The sequence below is a fragment of the Bombyx mori genome, chromosome 13 (genome assembly GCF_030269925.1).
Source record: "Bombyx mori chromosome 13, ASM3026992v2".
Classification (NCBI taxonomy): Eukaryota; Metazoa; Arthropoda; class Insecta; order Lepidoptera; family Bombycidae; genus Bombyx; species Bombyx mori.
Genome location: NC_085119.1, coordinates 1,926,866 through 1,945,175, shown reverse-complemented (window position 1 = coordinate 1,945,175; position 18,310 = coordinate 1,926,866). Strand labels below are relative to the sequence as shown.

At 38.6% G+C, this 18,310-nt stretch overlaps 1 protein-coding gene across 2 annotated transcripts; it reads right to left on the bottom strand.

Moving 5' to 3' along the window:
- Positions 1–2,619: 2,619 nt before the first annotated feature.
- On the bottom strand, positions 2,620–10,232 carry LOC101746664 (trypsin-1). 2 transcript variants are annotated; one of them, XM_062671713.1, is made up of 5 exons: positions 10,221–10,232; positions 8,770–8,977; positions 7,327–7,576; positions 4,082–4,231; positions 2,620–3,004 (listed from the first exon to the last, which is right to left on the bottom strand). In XM_062671713.1, the coding sequence occupies exons 2-5, from the start codon at positions 8,919–8,921 to the stop codon at positions 2,852–2,854; spliced, it is 705 nt and encodes a 234-aa protein (XP_062527697.1). In that variant the 5' UTR covers positions 8,922–8,977; positions 10,221–10,232; the 3' UTR covers positions 2,620–2,851. The 2 variants fall into 2 exon arrangements, with proteins under 2 accessions (XP_062527697.1, XP_012547171.2); XM_012691717.2 differs by lacking the exon at positions 10,221–10,232 and adding an exon at positions 9,517–9,853.
- Positions 10,233–18,310: the final 8,078 nt, after the last annotated feature.

The window sequence follows — 18,310 nt, the reverse complement described above, 5'->3', positions numbered from 1 at the left end:
TCCTTTATTCCTCAATGTCCTACCGCAAAGGATACATTTCTGCAAACGCCGCTAAAGTCTCCCGTGACCAATTATCCTTTAGGTATTGCGTAGAAGCTTATGGAATTTTATTATATACGTGATTACTGACGGCAGGAGGGCTGGTGAGACCACTTTTTTTAGTTCTGCCACATTAGTTAGTGGGACAACGTTATAGATGTCTATGGGTTCCGGTAACCACTTAACACCAGGTGGGCTGTGAGCTCCTCCAACCTTTTATGCAATAATTAAAAAATACAACTTAATCAGGACTCGGACCTCATGTCGCAAAATGGCTATTAAAGTTTTGGAGTTTATGGGCTCCGAAAACCAGTTAACACCAAGTGGACTGTTATTTCTGTTATGTTGCGTTCGCCGGCTAACCTATGAAGATCTCTCTATGTTCTCATCAAGTGCTATGCCTATTCTATAGCAGTGCTCGCCAAGTTTCCACGAAGAATGGCTTTTCATAGTAAAAAATTACAGCAGCAAAATTAGTATCTGCATCTGTTTTGATTGGTATCGGTAGATTAAGCTTCAATTTGAATCTGCGTGTGTAAGAACAACCAATTTGAATCTCTGATGTCATGTAACTTATATGTTGTCATCTTCTGGCCAAAAACCTTGAAGATAATACTATTATTCTGTACAATCAAAAATATTAGAATGTTCCTCTGTTAAGCCATTCATAATTAAAACAGAAAATTGTTTTTACGATATCACGAAAACGATAGCTGGTAACTCGATTGTCCTTTTAACGAAAAATTAAAAAAAAAGCACATATGTCTTTTTAAATAATTTCAAAGAAAATAACGGGCACATTTTAACAAACATTAACAGCTTTTTATCAAAGCTCAGCTTTTCTAGACAGCAATAAAGCAGCCTAATTTCAAATAAAATTTCACATTAAATGATGTTTGCACTTTAGCTAATGTATCGTGTACTTTAACACGGATTTATATAAATTATTTTCAAGTTTAGAAATATGTTTAATAGTTTCAAAATTCGTTTCATTCAAACACAAGCTCTGTTGAAGACTAAAACTAAATTTATAAATCGAAATATATGACATAGTAGCTTTAAAACACATGTGTATTCATTAATACAAAGTTGATTGATCTCTAGGGATTTTTTTATAATATAGCACCTGGGTGCTAAGCGGTTACCGGAGCCCATAGACATCTACCACGTAAATGACGCCACCCACCTTGAGATATAAGTTCTAAGGTCTCCGTATACAACGGCTGCCCCATCCTTCAAACACTGAAACGCATTACTGCCTTGCGGCTGAAATAGGCAGGATGGTGGTACCTACCCGTGCCAACTCACAAGAAGTCCTGCCACCTCCACACCAGCTTGCAGCTGAGCAACCTGAATTTGCTAGTAATATACTAGCCCAAGCAAGAGCAGTGATTAAAATTTTAAAATTTATTAAAATTTACCACCAGATATGATTGCTACCTACTAAGAAAATCAGGCAAGAAACTCAGTGGGCTGTGTCGCTGGTCGATTGTGGATTTGCGTTGCCCCGTCGCATGGGTTGGACAAGCAATTAGCGGCGGCCACAATAACAGGGTTTTCGTTTCGCGCCGCTTTGTCGAAGTAGCGTTTGGACGCTACTTTAAAGTAGCGTCCAAACGCTACTTCGACAAAGCGTATATACATAAGCGTAGTATCTTAAGATACTTACGTATCGCTTCTAAATTTAGATCGTCGTGAAGGTGAACACGTACCACGGTGCTCCGACGGTTATACAGAAACAGAATTGGATGATCTTGAGAAAGCTTATTTGCATACGGGTCGTGTGAGTGAACACTAGACTTACATAGGTCATGACGGAACGTATGTAAGTTTTGCCTCTCTTCTAAGTATGTATATCTTTTATCTATCTTACAACCTTTGGTATAAACCACAGCCGTTATGCACTTAACATTGCGATTTCCACCTCAGGTATCAAGGTGGCTGCATGAAATCATCGTTCATGGAATTAAAAATGTAAAAGCAACTATAATACAAGAAAAAAGTTCTAGCTTGGTGCTATTTATTTATTTATTTATTTATTTATTTATTTATTTAATAAGTTGCACCAACAAAGTGATCATCAATACAAAACATTGACAAATTGACAAAAGTTCATGGCAGATGTCACCTCAATTATAGGTGCAATCGACATTGCATTAACATCAAAAATAAAAATAAAATATACAGCTAAGATTCGGATACATTTCATTCATTGCTTAAGATTAATTTAATTGGGAGATGATCCGCCACAGATTTTTCCTGTAAGTAGTGAGACAATTTGAAAAAACATCTATTTCACTTAAAATAAGTTCAGCGCAATCGGACAACTCCGAAGGAACATTGACGGGGACCGCGCTACCGTGGACATTATTGTAGTCCCAAAGGATTCTGTTTAAGGGAGAGTAAGCACCTAAATTCGAACGAGCGGGCTTTCTTATAAACGGTTTATATTTCTTCGTTCTTGGTAGGTACTTACTTTGAATGTGTTTCGTCTACTTTACTAACTTTTCTTTTTAAATTGGACTTTGAACAAAATATAATGACATTTTGTAAATTAGGCTTTGAATAAAATATACCACATCATTAAAAATAATTTTAATAATTAACACGTTCAATTCGATGTCCTTAATGATACAACTCTTACATTGCATATTTTATATATAGCTTAAAGGCTATGTGAATAGTCAGCAAAAGAAAAGAATAAACCATAGGATTTATTTTAAACCTTTCCGTCAATTAAACTAAGATACTAAAATACTAGAAACACTGCATTAAAGAACAGTGTGCAAAAAATTTATAAATTTAACCACTATTAAAGATCTGTGTGTTCTTTGATGAAGTTCCTGATGGGAGGTGCGGCAATATTGGCGAACACACTTGGAGCGAAAGACTGGCCACAACCACGTCCAAAAGACACGATGCCAACTGCCATACCGTCTTGAACTGCTGATCCTCCAGAATCGCCCTGAAAAGAGATGACAAGGATTTTGTGATAAACTCTTCTGTCGAAGTAAGGTCTGGACATACTAGACTTTCCATCTAAGACTCAAAGGCAACATAATCGTTATTACGACACTCAAGGAGTACAGTCAAGTCAAGGAAGAAGTACGTCAAATCAAGTCAGTCAACATTGCTGAAAAATCTCATAATCTACACTAATATAAATCTACAGTGGTTTTTACGGATGTTCTGTTATAACTACTGAACTGTGCATCCGATTGACTTGAAACTTGGTATCCATGTAGAAAACTTAATGGATAGGCTAATATTGAAATGAGTGTTGGACTCCCTAATAATAATGACAATAAATAATAATGTTAATTTTAAATGCCCCGCGAAGCGGCAAGTACGGCCAGTATAATACTATATTAACATTCTGTAAAGAAATGTCACAGTGCTCAATAAAGAAAATGAAAGTGATCAATCGGGAGCCGGGGCGTCATGATATTGATGATATTTAGGAGTAGCCGTGACCGCTTACAATGAAGACACGTCTGCGTATAAAGCTAATGAAAGAAGGAAGGTTTATTTTGAATACTATAGTGCGTTGAGAAAAGGTGGTATATGTAAAAAACAATACAATAAATAATTGGATGTGTGTGACTGTGCAACATGTTTTCTCCTTCCATACTCTTCTATCATATACCATTTCTTCGCTCACTCCCATCTTACCCATATCGTCTTTCACGCAATCCATCCATTTCTTCTTAGGTCTACCTCTTCCTCTATATCCTTCCACATTCATAGCTAATATTCTCTTACCAACCTCATTTTCATTTGGTCTCATCACATGTCCATACCATCCCAAACGCGCACTTCTCAGCTTCTGTGTCACAGGTGCCAGTTTCAGACTTCCTCTAACATATTAATTCCGTATTCTATCCATTCTCGTTACTCCACACATCCATCGCCACATTCGCATCTCTGCTGCATGCAATCGCAAAATCTAATATAATTAATTATTTACGAAAATTCTAAACTAAAATGAATAAGAAAAGAAATAAAGAAGAAATAAAGAAGAAATGAAGAAGAATAAACGGACCTGGCAAGTTCCCTGACCACCCAAGAAGAAGTTCCCGCCGCACCACATGTTCCTCGTGAGGACTGAAAAGTACGACAGGAAACACTCCGGATACGACACGACTGGTATACGCACGTCCATCAGTCTTTCGGGAATCGAAGCGGCTCCTTGCTGGAATGCAACAAAAACATTTTTAAACTACATGTAGATAACGAAAAAAACAAAAAAAATGCAATTATAAAGCTTTCAATAAATCTGCTACATTGTGAGTATTCCATTTTGACCGCGCACTCACTAGAGGGCGCTATATGGGATAAAGACACGCCTTTGGATGCTAGTTCTAACTCTTATTCGCCCAGAATCAACGGTTTAGCTAGTTTAATTTTTAATACCACTCCAATCACTGAATGAGTAGTAGGAGTAGTAATAAAATTCTTCGACTAAGCAATAGAAAATGGCATGCCCAACGCATTGTAATGTGATATAATTTTCTATTTTACAATTCCGTTTGTCGCCGATAGATGGCGCTTGACGCAAAAGCTGAATCGCGCTATCGTTGTGTTACCCATGAAATTATATCACATATTTTGATAGTACATAAATCGGTGTTTAGACTTCTTACTATAAACACTACACAAGCCCAACATGTGAATGTATTGAACGCGAGCTACATAGTACGCGCAGTGAGGGGTGGAAGGTTTTTTTCGTTACGGAATTTCACGATTCCGCTCTCAAGCCGCGCTCAAGGCCCGCGATAAAATCTATGCATAAGCTTAAAAAAAATCGAAATAGAAACCTATAGGCACGTCGTCAAATCAGCTTTTAGTATTGATTTGTTAACCAAATATTATCATTAGTAGTCAAGAGTATGTAAAGTAGAAAACATTTGCCTATCCTATCGTTTGAATGCTGAGGAAGACTAGAAATTTACATACCTACTGCTGTTTAACTATAAAGCCAACATGAATACAAATTCGCAATCTAAATATCCTAAATATCTTATTCAATGACAGGCAAACAACTTAGTATAATCTGTGTCTACATATTAAAAGCAATAAGTAGAGCCAGTTAAGGTATATAGTACAGGTGTTCTTATTGAAAATTTCACATCACCGAATCTGCGCTAAATCGAATTGTGGTCCACTAAAATCCAATATATATTGTTTTAAAATGTAGGATTGTTGTAAGCGTTTTCTAATACTCATGTCGCAGAATTACGAACACGCGTTATGGAGTCTTGTGTTAATCGTAGTTATAATAAAAAATATAATGATATTTTATTATCCATATATAAAATTATGAACGCAAAAGTTGATTTGTTAAGTTTTCAAGTCTAAACTGCGCAACGGATTATCATGATTTTTTGCGAGTGGTAATGTGGGAGTTGAACTTCACTAAAACTCCTGCCGCTCACAGCTGGTGCCCTACCTCGGACCGGGCCGGAACCCAGTCGGAGCTATTGAGACGGCGAGACAGGGTTTACGCTGGTACTTCCCAAAGCATCCGTGCCTAGTCAGCACATGCACCAAACGGAAGATGAGGCGTCCTCGGCCACGATTCACCCAGTCATCAAAGACCGGGTAAACCGCCTCGACGGTCTGTAGACCCCATGTGGGGTTGGCCAACGGGCTCGACCACAACTCGAGCACGGACCGCCGAGAATGGGCCTTCCGCGTGCGCAACTCACTATTAGGGAGACGCGCCACTCCCAAAGCACGAAGTAGATGATCGTCTTAGAAAACAACTAACCCTCTGATATAAATAAATTGTAATATCATGACGGGAACAGAAAAAAGGAAATTATAGTAACTTTTTTTTTTTTTTTTTTTTTATTGCTTAGATGGATGGACGAGCTCACAGCCCACCTGGTGTTAAGTGGTTACTGGAGCCCATAGACATCTACAACGTAAATGCGCCACCCACCTCGAGATATAAGTTCTAAGATCTCAGTATAGTTACAACGGCTACCCCACCCTTCGAACCGAAACGCATTACTGCTTCACGGCGGAAATAGGCGGGGTGGTGGTACCTACCCGTGCGGACTTACAAGAGATCCTACCACCAGTGATTACGCAAATTACAATTTTGCGGGTTTGGTTTTTATTACACGATGTTATTCCTTCACCGTGGAAGTCAATCGTGAACATTTGTTGAGTACGTATTTCATTAGAAAAATTGGTACCCGCCTGCGGGATTCGAACACCGGTGCATCGCTACATACGAATGCACCGGACGTCTTATCCTTTAGGCCACGACGACTATACTCGGAAAAAAAAGTGCATTAAGAAGTCCTATCATTAAAATGTGCAAAGACAAAATACGGTTTTCCCATGATGCTCAGAGCACGTATGCATTAAGACCTAATGGAATTACATACAACACTACTCAAAAGCAAGGTCCTAAAATAAACCCTGTTCTGAGTCAAAATTAATAAACAAAATCAAACTAAACGCGAACAACTGGTGGTAGGACCTCTTGTGAGTCCGCGCGGGTGGGTATCACCATCCTGCCTATAGTAACCACTTAACATCAGGTGGCCTGTGAGCTCGTCCACCCATCTAAGCAATAAAAAAAAAAAACAAAGCCGCATGCCAAAGTTAGTATTATTAGATTTATTATATACTAGGCGGCTCGTAAATTCTAACTTTTACGACTTCATATTATACAGTCAACCACTTTTATGTTAGATAATAATCGGAGAACAACCAAGATACTTATATGTCGAAGTTTTTATATTTTATAACACTTGATATCTGTACGAACTTATAATCCACTTGATAATAAGTGGTTACAGGAGCCTACATACATCCTACAAACATACTCACAACATGAGTATCACTACCCACTTTAAGACACAACGTCCAAGTATTTAATGTATTGTATAAAGGCCTACCGACCGTTTTTTTTATGGCTTAGATGTGTGGACAAGTTCACAGCCCACCTGGTGTTAAGTGGTTACTGGAGCCCATAGACATCTACAACGGTTCGCAGGTACTGTTCGGTTTCTACAAACACAAGCCTATACATGCATATAGGTTTAAAAGGAGATTTCGTACCCGGTTTGTGACTTATGGTAGCCAGCGGCTTGGCTCTGCCCCCGGCATTACTGACATACATGAGCGACGGTAACCACTTACCACCAGGTGGGCCGCATGATCGTCTGCCTACACAACATGCATACTGGACAACTGCCTGCATACTGGAATGTAATTGAAACTTTCGCGGCATCAAAATAACTTTCCACTGGTAAACAGGGTTGAAATTACCTTAGTACGTCCCCACCCGCTGACCGATACCTCCGTTCCACCTCTCATTGCTCTATCCATTGAAGGTAGCCCTATAGGCTGCATTGTGTCACTAAATTGTATAGGTTCTTTGGTCTTCATAACAGCGACATCCTTGTCGAACGCAGGGTTGTCATACTCTGGATGCGCTATCACTTTTTCAATGGGAATGATAGTACCATTCTTCCGCCATGAACTTCCACCTCTTAAGACCACTGTCGAGGGGTCGACGCTGAAAAATATGAACATACATAAGTTTGATAATTGTTAAGCTATTGCATAGCTTTTATCGCGGACTTTGAGCGCGGCGACCGAATCAAGAAATTCCGTAACGGAAATAAAACCTAAAACCCCCCCACTTCGCCTACCGTGTAGCTCGCGATCAACACGTTCACACGTTTTTTTTTTTATTGCTTAGATGTGTGGACGAGCTCACAGCCCACCTGGTGTTAAGTGGTTACTGGAGCCCATAGACATCTACAACGTAAATGCGCCACACACCTTGAGATATAGTTCTAAGGTCTCAGTATAGTCACAACGGCTGCCCCACCCTTCAAACCGAAACGCATTACTGCTTCACGGCAGAAATAGGCGGGGCGGTGGTACATACCCGTGCGGACTCACAAGAGGTCCTACCACCAATGAACTGAACATAAAGTGAAATGAACATAAAGCACATTCTAAGACAGACATTCCCACGTTTTTTTTATTTTTATTTAAGACTAGTTTGCACCCTTATATTCTACCGTAAATTAGAAATAAAATATAAAATGTAGCTTCCACTGATCTGCAAAAATAAATCCAATGTAACTATTATAACCTAAAGCAAAGTGAATTGATCTATACTTTTTAATCTTGTGCTGAGAACAATTTAAATTTGTGTAAATTATTGTAATGTACAGTAAAACCCTTATAGCACGGTACTCTTATAACGCATTTTCATATTACGCGATTTCAGTCCCTCGTATAACGCAGATATTCCCCCACATACCGCGGGGATTTCATACGTTATACTATATCTCTACTGTGAAATTTATAATGATTTTTACAATTCATAATTAATTTCGAGTACCTTTACACATTGTGTCAGTTATGTTGTTATAAAATTAAATTAAATTAATTTATTTAATTTGTGTTCCTAGTTTTTGATGTGAAAAAACATTGGTTATCTTTCATTACATTTGTACATAATGCGCTATATGGGGTCACACAAGCACGTTATGCGACAATACTCTTACAACGCGTTTCGTATAACGCGAAACCAATCTACCGCGTTATATAGGGGATTACTGTATATCGTGTATACACATCCTAGGATGCTTTAGATTTAATATTAGAGGCAGGTGACGCAGCAATACCAGGACTTTTTTTTTCAAAGTAGAACTACTGCCGGTTTTGTTAGGAATACATATATAAAGTTCTTACTTCTGAGAGCAATGGGCTGCAGTCAATATCCAGTTCTCGCTGATGATCGAGCCGCCGCAAAAATACGTATTGTTCACCACAAACGATACTTGGTGGGGGTAATCATCGATGAAGGCCTCCTGTCCCCCCACGATTCTGTCATCGTTTACCATGGGCTCCTTGAGGAACTCTTCCAAAGTTGGGAAATTGGAGAAATCTAGACCGTACGCTGCAAGAATTAACGTTTTATTTCATTAAAATAATTTAAGGTACCGAGGATAATATTGCTTTAACTTCGAGTGAACATGTAATGCTACTATTTAGTAACAGTATTGTAAGTAGTAATAATAAAACCAAACAGTATCCATTACTAATCATACATGGTTACTAATACAATTAATTATGACGACGCTTGTATATTGTACTTTTTGACGAAACATGTTGCTGATAACTCTATTTCTATAATCTGACGAAGCGTGTTGCGGATAATAATATGTACTTTTAGGCTATTAAAATAAAATTTGGTGTAAATGTTTGGAAATATTTTTTTTTGTATTAATTATTCTAATACTACTAAATATACAGTTTTAAAAAACAATTTCCTTAATGGTTTTTTTTTAGAAAATAACCACAGATTTTTCTTTAATAAAGCTTACAAATGAAACTGAACTTAACAGCTTCAAAACATTATTTATAGCACTTCCAACTGAAATTCTCTTTATCTTGCAAATTCTATCTAAAACAGTATCTAAAAAATACCAAACTCACCAAGTTGTGAATATAGTAGAGTTAATCCAAAGAAAATCACGAAATGCTCAGAAGACTCCATTTTAATTGACACCACCGAAACTCAATACGCATCAATAGAGAAACTCACACATATATACGTAGAGCTATCGGATATATTCTAAACACCCACATGCGCCTAATTGGAATGCTTTGTTATAAACGATACAGTACTAACTGGCGCTGGTGGGAATATTCTGGTATACTCGCAAGCAAAGATTTATTTGAAAATAAAAATACTTTATATTTTTTTAGAATAAGACTTCTTTCTATGTTAAGCTCTGGATCATGCGCAGTGCACAACTGAGTGAATCCTTTTGGAAGCGAAACATGTATTCAGTCGACTCCTGAGTCGATTGATTTGCAACGTTTTAATTTTGGTACCCTGATTTTTGTGTCGATCAAAAAAATATACAATAGACTTGAACTGACCAAAGGTATCTAACAAAGATTTTAATGTGTATTTATTGAACACGACAAACTGTGAGAATATTGTGAGCTGCACCAGTAAAGATATTTTAAAAAGGATCTAAAATACAACATCCTCCATTACATTAACGATTCTTTGTTTTCTAAAATACTAATAAGACCTTTCGTCTCAAGGAGTCCCTAATATTAATTTTTGATAGGTATTAAGTCTATACACTTAACAATAGGTAGACTATAAACTCGTCTATTCATCTTACACAAAACACTAGTGAAATGGTAAAAAATGGCCAAGTCAATAAATCCCATAATAAACTTGCTTGTTTTCCTCAAAGACATTCGTAACAAGTCAATCACGACTTTCTCTTCACTACTGATGAATCACGCCAAACTGATTGATATGTGTGACGTTGAGCGTTTTCTGTTTGTAACTTAGCTTTACTTGAATAATAATCAAAATAGAATCCATGTGATGGTGGCACACCTATAACATTTCTTTGCGATTATCGGGGACTATTATGATTTATTTTTTATTTTTTATTGCTTACATGGGTGGACGAGCTCACAGCCCACCTCGTGTTAAGTGGTTACTGGAGCCCATAGACATCTACAACGTAAATGCACCACCCACCCTGAGATATAAGTTCTAGGGTCTCAAGCATTACAACAGCTGCCCCACCTTTAAACCAAAACGCATTACCGCTTCACGGCAGAAATAGGCAGGGTGGTGATACGTAGGTATCGCGCGGACCTACCACCGCTAATTTTTTTAAATCTTGAACCATGAAATTGTACTCTCAATCATTGAAGTACTGACGACAGTTCTATTGTTCAAATCGGAAAACGGAGATTTTTTTGTACCCGAAGTAGGCATGATTTCACAATACAAGCTACCACCAGGAAATAACCAAGCTCACAAGCCCGCCTATTTCTGCCGTAAAGCAGTAATGCGTTTCGGTTTGAAGGGTGGGGCAGCCGTTGTAACTATACTGAGACCTTAGAACTTATGTCTCAAGGTGGGTGGCGCATTTACTTTGTAGATGTTTGTGGGCTCCATTAACCACTTAACACCAGGTGGGCTGTGAGCGCATCCACCCATCTAAGCAATAAAAAAAAAAGGTTTTCCCTCGGCATTCTTGAACACGAGGTGAACTTAACCAAATTTTACTAATTCGACACGGTTAAAGTGTATTCCTTGTCCAAGGGACAAGGGGATATAAGGATATCGTCACATTCTAAGTCTTATTGTCAGGTGACGCAATTTACTTTGAAATGACCACCTTTTTTATCTCTATCCACTTTTAAATCTAACCTTTCCTAGAGATCTGTTGGCTTATATATCTTTCATTTTAATACATTTAATAAATAAATGAATAATGATACAAAGTACACGGTAATTCAAACGAACTAAAACAATGCAAATAACTAAGTCTCAAATAAGTACGCCTTTCAATTCGAAGTACAGGCTGATTTGTAAATTTATTTTCACGTTAGCGAATTGGTTTTTTGTATATCTGTCTGCATTATTTATTTATTTATTCGATCTAAGATATTTACAATTTCTTTGGATCCATTTTATTTATTCGATTTTCACCGGTCTTAAATAATGGATATTGTTTTTTGAGATGGAGAACATTTTAAGGGCTTAACTAATTTTGCTACGAAAACAAGGCTAATGCTATATTTTAAAACACAATTTAAAAAACTGTTATGTTACGTCGAGTAACGTAAAAATATAAATCCTTAAAAGGAACGTAAAATTATAGCTCTCATTGTGCGCAGACCCTGCCCTACCCAACCTACGACAAATCATTTCCAACCAATGTTTTAAACATGCCGACATACCACCACGTCTACTTTTTGTCTACACGCCAACTTTTACTAATGTACTTAGTGGTCCCCTGGTACTCGAAATTCGACTATAATTAATTGAAATTATAAGTTTTAGAAATTATAAGTAATTATGATTCTAGGTATTGTCAAAGACTGCTACTTACTATATTTCTATAATTAAGATTTCGCCAAGACAAACATTTCGGCTTTAGACAAACATTGATATAATCTATTTTCAATTTGACCAGACTTATAAGCAAATAGAAAAATTTGACAATAAACAAATAGTATGCATGCGTGTGCGTGTCAAATACATGACAGTGTGTGTAATGTTTTTAATATATGAGTAAAATAAGTGGTTACCGAAGTCCACAGACATCTATAACGTAAATGCCGCCACCCAACTTGAGATACGAAACGCATTACTGCTTCACGGTAGAAATAGGCAGGGTAGTGGTACCTACCCTACCTACCCGTGCGGACTCAAGATGTCCTACCGCCAGTAATTACGCAAATTATAATTTTGCGGGTTTAATTTTTATTACACGATGCTATTCCTTCACTCTAGAAGTCAATCGTGAACAATTGTTAAGTACGTATTTCATTAGAAAAATTGGTACCTTATCCTTTAGGCCACGACGACTTCAAAGTCAACACATCTAGAAATAAGTGGTTAAAGTTTATTATATTTTATAGCATCTGTTTCTCCCTTCAAGCTGGAAGGCGCACCACTTCGTGGCAAAAAGTTGGTGACACGTACTTGTGCATACCTTCTCTCGCAGCGAGAGAGTCACCCCAAGCCTCACCACAGAGACGGGTCATACGTTGCCTGAACCCAGTAATATGACAAAAGTTGTGAGAGACCTACCCGCGCTACATCTTAGTACGCGTGCACCCCTCGAGAACCACAGCTGCCTTCTGTTCTACGAGAAATGTACCCTGCTCACTGCCACTTCAATCTCCCAACGTATGCCTGTTATCTTGATCCTCATGCGAATCTTCTCATTCTTAATTTGATCTCGCAAAAAACTGTGTACATAGTCCTCTCCATTACTCTTTTCATGCTCAAAATACCAAATACCACTAGTTCGCTCACATGGTACACGGTGGGATTTTGCAATTATTAATTTTAACTGTTTCACCTTCGAAGTTAAGCCAGTGTCTTCAAAACCTATTTTACATAATTAAATTTAATGATTGTAATTTGTTTAAAAAAAAAAAACCATTTTTCTCACGGAATACGGAAACACCTATATTTGTATGAGCATTCAAAATATGTTAATCGACCACAAAAAAATTGGAACTACCTCTCAATAGGTAATGATATAAAATTTTCATAGTCAAATTTATCATTATCATCAAATTATTTCATAATAAAAAAATCAACATATTCTTGATATTATTATTTCCAGTAACGCGGTATCATACATGTGTGCACAGCTTCTCGGTTTTTTTTTTATTGCTTAGATGGGTGGACGAGCTCACAGCCCACTTGGTGTCAAGTGGTTATGGGAGCCCATAGACATCTACAACGTAAACGCGCCGACCACCTTGAGATATAAGTTCTAAGGTCTCAGTATAGTTAGACGGCTGCCCCACCCTTCAAACCGAAACGCATTACTATTTCACGGCAAAAATAGGCGGGGTGGTGGGAACGAAGTCGTCGTGGCCTAACGGATAAGACGTCCGATGCATTCGTGTTGAGCGATGCGCCGGTGTTCGAATCTCAGGCGGGTACCAATTTTTCTAATGAAATACGTACTCAACAAATGTTCACGATTGACTTCCACGGTGAAGGAATAACATCGTGTAATAAAAATGAAACCCGCAAAATTATAATTTGCGTAATTACTGGTGGTAGGACCTCTTGTGAGTCCGCGCGGGTGGGTACCACCACCCTGCCTATTTCTGCCGTGAAGCAGTAATGCGTTTCGGTTTGAAGGGTGGGGCAGCCGTTGTAACTATACTTGAGACCTTAGAACTTATATCTCAAGGTGGGCGGCGCATTTACGTCGTAAATGTCTATGGGCTCCAGTAACCACTTAACACCAGGTGGGCTGTGAGCTCGTCCACTCATCTACCCGTGCGCACTCGCAAGAGGTCCTACCACCAGTAATTACGCAAATTATAATTTTCATTTTGTTGCAATTTTTTTGTGGCCACAACACAACAGAGGATTGTGTAAATTGTAAAAAAATTCAAATAGGATGCCAAATTATTCTGAATCTACTGAAATCTGAATACTATTAAGACCGACAGAGACTAAATCGAATTTCGAACGAGCGTTTCGATTTATTTTACAATTTCAGAAACAAATTGAAACAACAATGAATACCTAAATACTGTAACATTATCATTATTAATTGTCATACGAAAGAAAAGATAATGATTTTATGTTGAATATGTTTATTTATTAAAACCGAAAAGTATTTTTAATATTACAAAGCATTATGTTAATTAGATTGTGCATTCAGTAAAATTACTAGACTTTTGATCCTTTCCAAAAATAACTTTCTCTCATATCTCTAATCACGGCTTTAGAAGCGGCTTCGCGTTAAAATTTGGAAATATATTTCTTCTGTGCGTGTGTTTGTCACTGAAGTCCTCCTAAACGGCTGGATGAAATTTTCTGTATACCTTCAGGTGGATTCGAGAATGGTTTAGATTGACAAATCAGCCCGGCAGATGGCGCTGCAGTTGGTATCTGGGTTATTTATCTTTCCTAGAAATAATTTATATGGCAACACCACGTTTGCCGGGCCAACTAGTAAGTATATACAAGTATAAGCCTGAAATTTTTGGTTTTTGGATGAAATATACCGATTCCATTTCGGACCCCAGTTAACGTGTATGCAATACATGATGATTGGTTGAGTAGAAATTCACTTTCGTATTTATAATTAGACTAGCGACCCGCCCTCGCTTCGCTTCGGAAACTGTAATTTATTATTGATTTCTCCACTGTCTAATGGATGTTATCATACATATAAACCTTCCTCTTCAATAACTATCTATTAAAAAAACCGCATCAAAATCCGTTGCGTAGTTTTAAAGATTTAAGCATACATAAGGACAGACAGATATAGGGACAGAGAAAGCGACTTTGTTTTATACTATGCAGTGATTATGGAGTTACATCGGTATACATTTATACACACACATACTACACGTACCCTTTCCCGATAAAGAAATCCGATTGCAAAACTCGAGAGATGATTACAAATACATTTTCGAATAATTACGATGTACTAATGTTCTTTGCACAGCACGCAATGTAACACAATTTAAAATCACTTAAGTTAACTTTGCGTTACATTACGGATCTAAATAATATATTTATGCTCAAAAATGTGAGCTAATTTTCATTCACGTTAGACTTATAGTTTATCCACGTTGTGGCTTCGATAATTTCGTGACACCCTGTATAAATAACGTCAGAAACAGCTGTATAGTTAAGCCACGTGACACGTGACAGTGACGTCTAAGTCGATTGTTGTGAAATTTTTCAGGTCAATTCCTTCCTATTTTATGTGTTCCCGTTATATTCTGCTTTAATATATATTAACTAGTCGTACTCGCCCGCTTCGCTGGGAATTTAAAATTAACTTTATTATTTATTGTCATTATTATTAGGGAGTCCGACACTCATATAAATATTAGCCTATCCATTAAGTACATGTATTTTCTACACGGATATCAAGTTTCAAGTCAATCGGATACATGGTTCAGTAGTTATAACGGAACATCCGTAAAAACCACTGTAGATTTATATATTAGTATAGATATGGTTTCAATTTTCAAACATTTAATTACAATAATTAAAATCACACACGTTCTAGTATCCATGTTTCAGGTGCTACTGAACTTGTGACCATATTTATGACCAATCAATAAATTTCATACAATAAAAAAAACAAAATACGTAGATATCACTTTGACAAATTTCATCTTATTTGTGTCTGAGAAACAGGACCACCGAAACTTCGTTTCTAAGGAAAATGTTGAACTTCATTCCACGGCATTTTATACTAATACCAGAATACCTGATAGTTGGTGATTTGAAAGATCACAGAAAATAAACATCCGCCAGGCGATAACTTAAGAAACATGAATTTCAACGATAGCTATTTATGATTTCTTTAAATATATTCTGCCTATTTATAACTTAAGGCAGTGATGTGTTCAATTTGAAGGGTGTAACTGAAATAATCGAGTACAAAGCAGACTTCGATCTCATGTTTCAAGTTGTGTGGAGACATTCACGTTGTGATATCTATGAGCTCCGGTAACTTTTAGTATTTATTTTTATGTATTTATCTTTCACTTGTGTATATAAGTCTAAATTTTTTGGAACGGAACTAAGTTCCTTACGGCAGGCTTTTTTTTTTTTTTTTTTCCACAGGAGAAAATCGCCGGATCCCCACCCGCGCGGCAGGTGGGGTATGTGGGAGTTGAACCTCACTAAAAACTCCTGCCGCTCACGACCGGCGCCCTACCTCGGACCGGGCCGGAGCCCAGTCGGGGCTATTGAAACGGCGGGACAGGGTTGACGCAGAGCACATTACATCCATCCCACCGTCCCACGGACGCCGGACCGGTGGCCGCCAGCGACACGACCACCAGTTCCCTCGTTCAGCGGGCCGAGAGCCCGCTTTGATGGCGCCGCGTTACACCTTCCCCCAGAGCGGTCGGGGGAACGGGGTCTACCATCACCCGGCTTCCTATTGCGGGTGAGCGTGCAGAGCACGCCACCCCACGTCTGGGTCTCTCCCCGCACAAAACGGGTGGGACCCCTAGCTCTTAGGGGGCCAGGTCACGGATACGACCCCGGTCCCGACCCCCTGCTCGGCGGCGGCGGGTTTCTGCGTAGTGAGGAGAGCTTTCCCTCACTCGCCCCGCCGCCTCCTTCTGCGAGATGGTGCACTCGCAAAAGTCGAGCATAGCCTTCCATGACTCATCGCTGCCAAGCATCGACGCCACGACGCCAGGCAGCGACAAGTCAGGTCCTATCTTTGCGACCAGGACTTACGGCAGGCTTGGAGGAGATTGGGATTTTGGTGCGCGACCGAACTGAAAAAAAATGTGATAGTAAAAACCGTAAGAAAAAGTCCGTGGAATAAGGCCTTGTTTTCCGCACAGCGATATTTCACCGCGCGGTTTTTTTTCCTAATTGTTTTTTTTTATATATAACTTCGTTCCTATCCGGTGTCCCACGACACCACACATCTTTTTTATGTAAGTTTATTAAGATATAGCACGGTCCATGCTAGTTTGCTTATTCCTCTCCCTGCAAAGTTGCCTAAAAGAGATCGCTTTCAACGATAAGGCCGTCAATTTATGCCCCATCTATTATTTGTGTTATATGCTTTTTTTTTATTGCCCTTGTAGGCAGACGAGCGTACGGCCCACCTGATGGTTACCGTCGCCCATGGACTTCAGCAATGCCAGGAGCAGAGCCCAGCCGCTGCCTGCCGCTTAATACTCTCCACAAGCCTCGTTTGAAGAAGGACATGTCATAGCGCTCGGGAAACACCGTGGAGGGGAGCTCATTCCATAGCCGGATGCTTAGCCGGATGATACATTGCGGATACATTGTGCGTCAAACAAAGAGTTATATTATTATTACTACTTTACTAATACTTAATGGTTGTGTGGGGCAGTCATGTGGTCCGCACCATTTCGCGCTCTATTCTCAAGGGGTATTCCATTTTGAGCCGTAGTCCGACATAGCTCTGTCCGATTCCCCATTGGCCGATCACTGTATAATGGATATCTTACTTTAAAAAAAAACTACCCTGCTATATAGTTCTTGTTTTCCACCTGAAGAGTAGAGAAGTTTTACTGGTGAAAGGACCTCTTGTGAGTCCGCACAGGTAGTGATGATAGACCACGGAATAGACAAATAAGGTATTTATCTATTCCGTGTCAATAACCATAATCGATGCGCAAAAAAAAAATATTCCTAGGTCTATTGAAATCATTTCAATCCTACAGCTAGATTCGTTAAAATATAATATTTTTCAGGTATTTCAACTTTAAATTAGTCTACTGTAAAGTTCACGCATTGTCGCTTAGTCACGTTTGCCTTTCAGGCGTCGATATGCAGATTTGACGCAATTAACACAGATACCAGTGTGCTTAGTGAGAGTTTTTTAACGTTCTTGATAGCGTAAAAGTTAACGTAAAAGTTATTATTGGTGGTAGAACCTCTTGTGAGTCCGCGCGGGTAGGTACCACCATCCCGCCTATTTCTGCCGTGAAGCAATAATGCGTTGCGGTTTGAAGGGTGGGGCAGCCGTTGTAACAATACTGAGACCTTAGAACTTATATCTCAAGGTGGTTGGCACTTTTACGTTGTAGATATCTATGGGCTCCAGTAACCACTTAACACCAGGTGGGCTGTGAAATCGTCCACACATCTAGGCAATAAAAAAAATAATAAAAAAAATTGCAACTGTAGAGTATCAATTGGTAATGAGGAAAATCCAAATTTTACAAGGCTCCAAAGCCTTGATAT

Bases quoted from the DNA above. Each gene is read 5' to 3' on its own strand.
- LOC101746664 (XM_012691717.2), bottom strand. From the start codon at position 9,577: ATGGAGTCTTCTGAGCATTTCGTGATTTTCTTTGGATTAACTCTACTA. The intron at 7,577-8,769 runs GTAAGAACTTTA...CATATTTTTCAG, and splicing joins GCAGCCCATTGCTCTCAGAA to CGTCGACCCCTCGACAGTGG. The intron at 4,232-7,326 runs GTAATTTCAACC...GTTGCATTCCAG, and splicing joins GCGGGTGGGGACGTACTAAG to CAAGGAGCCGCTTCGATTCC.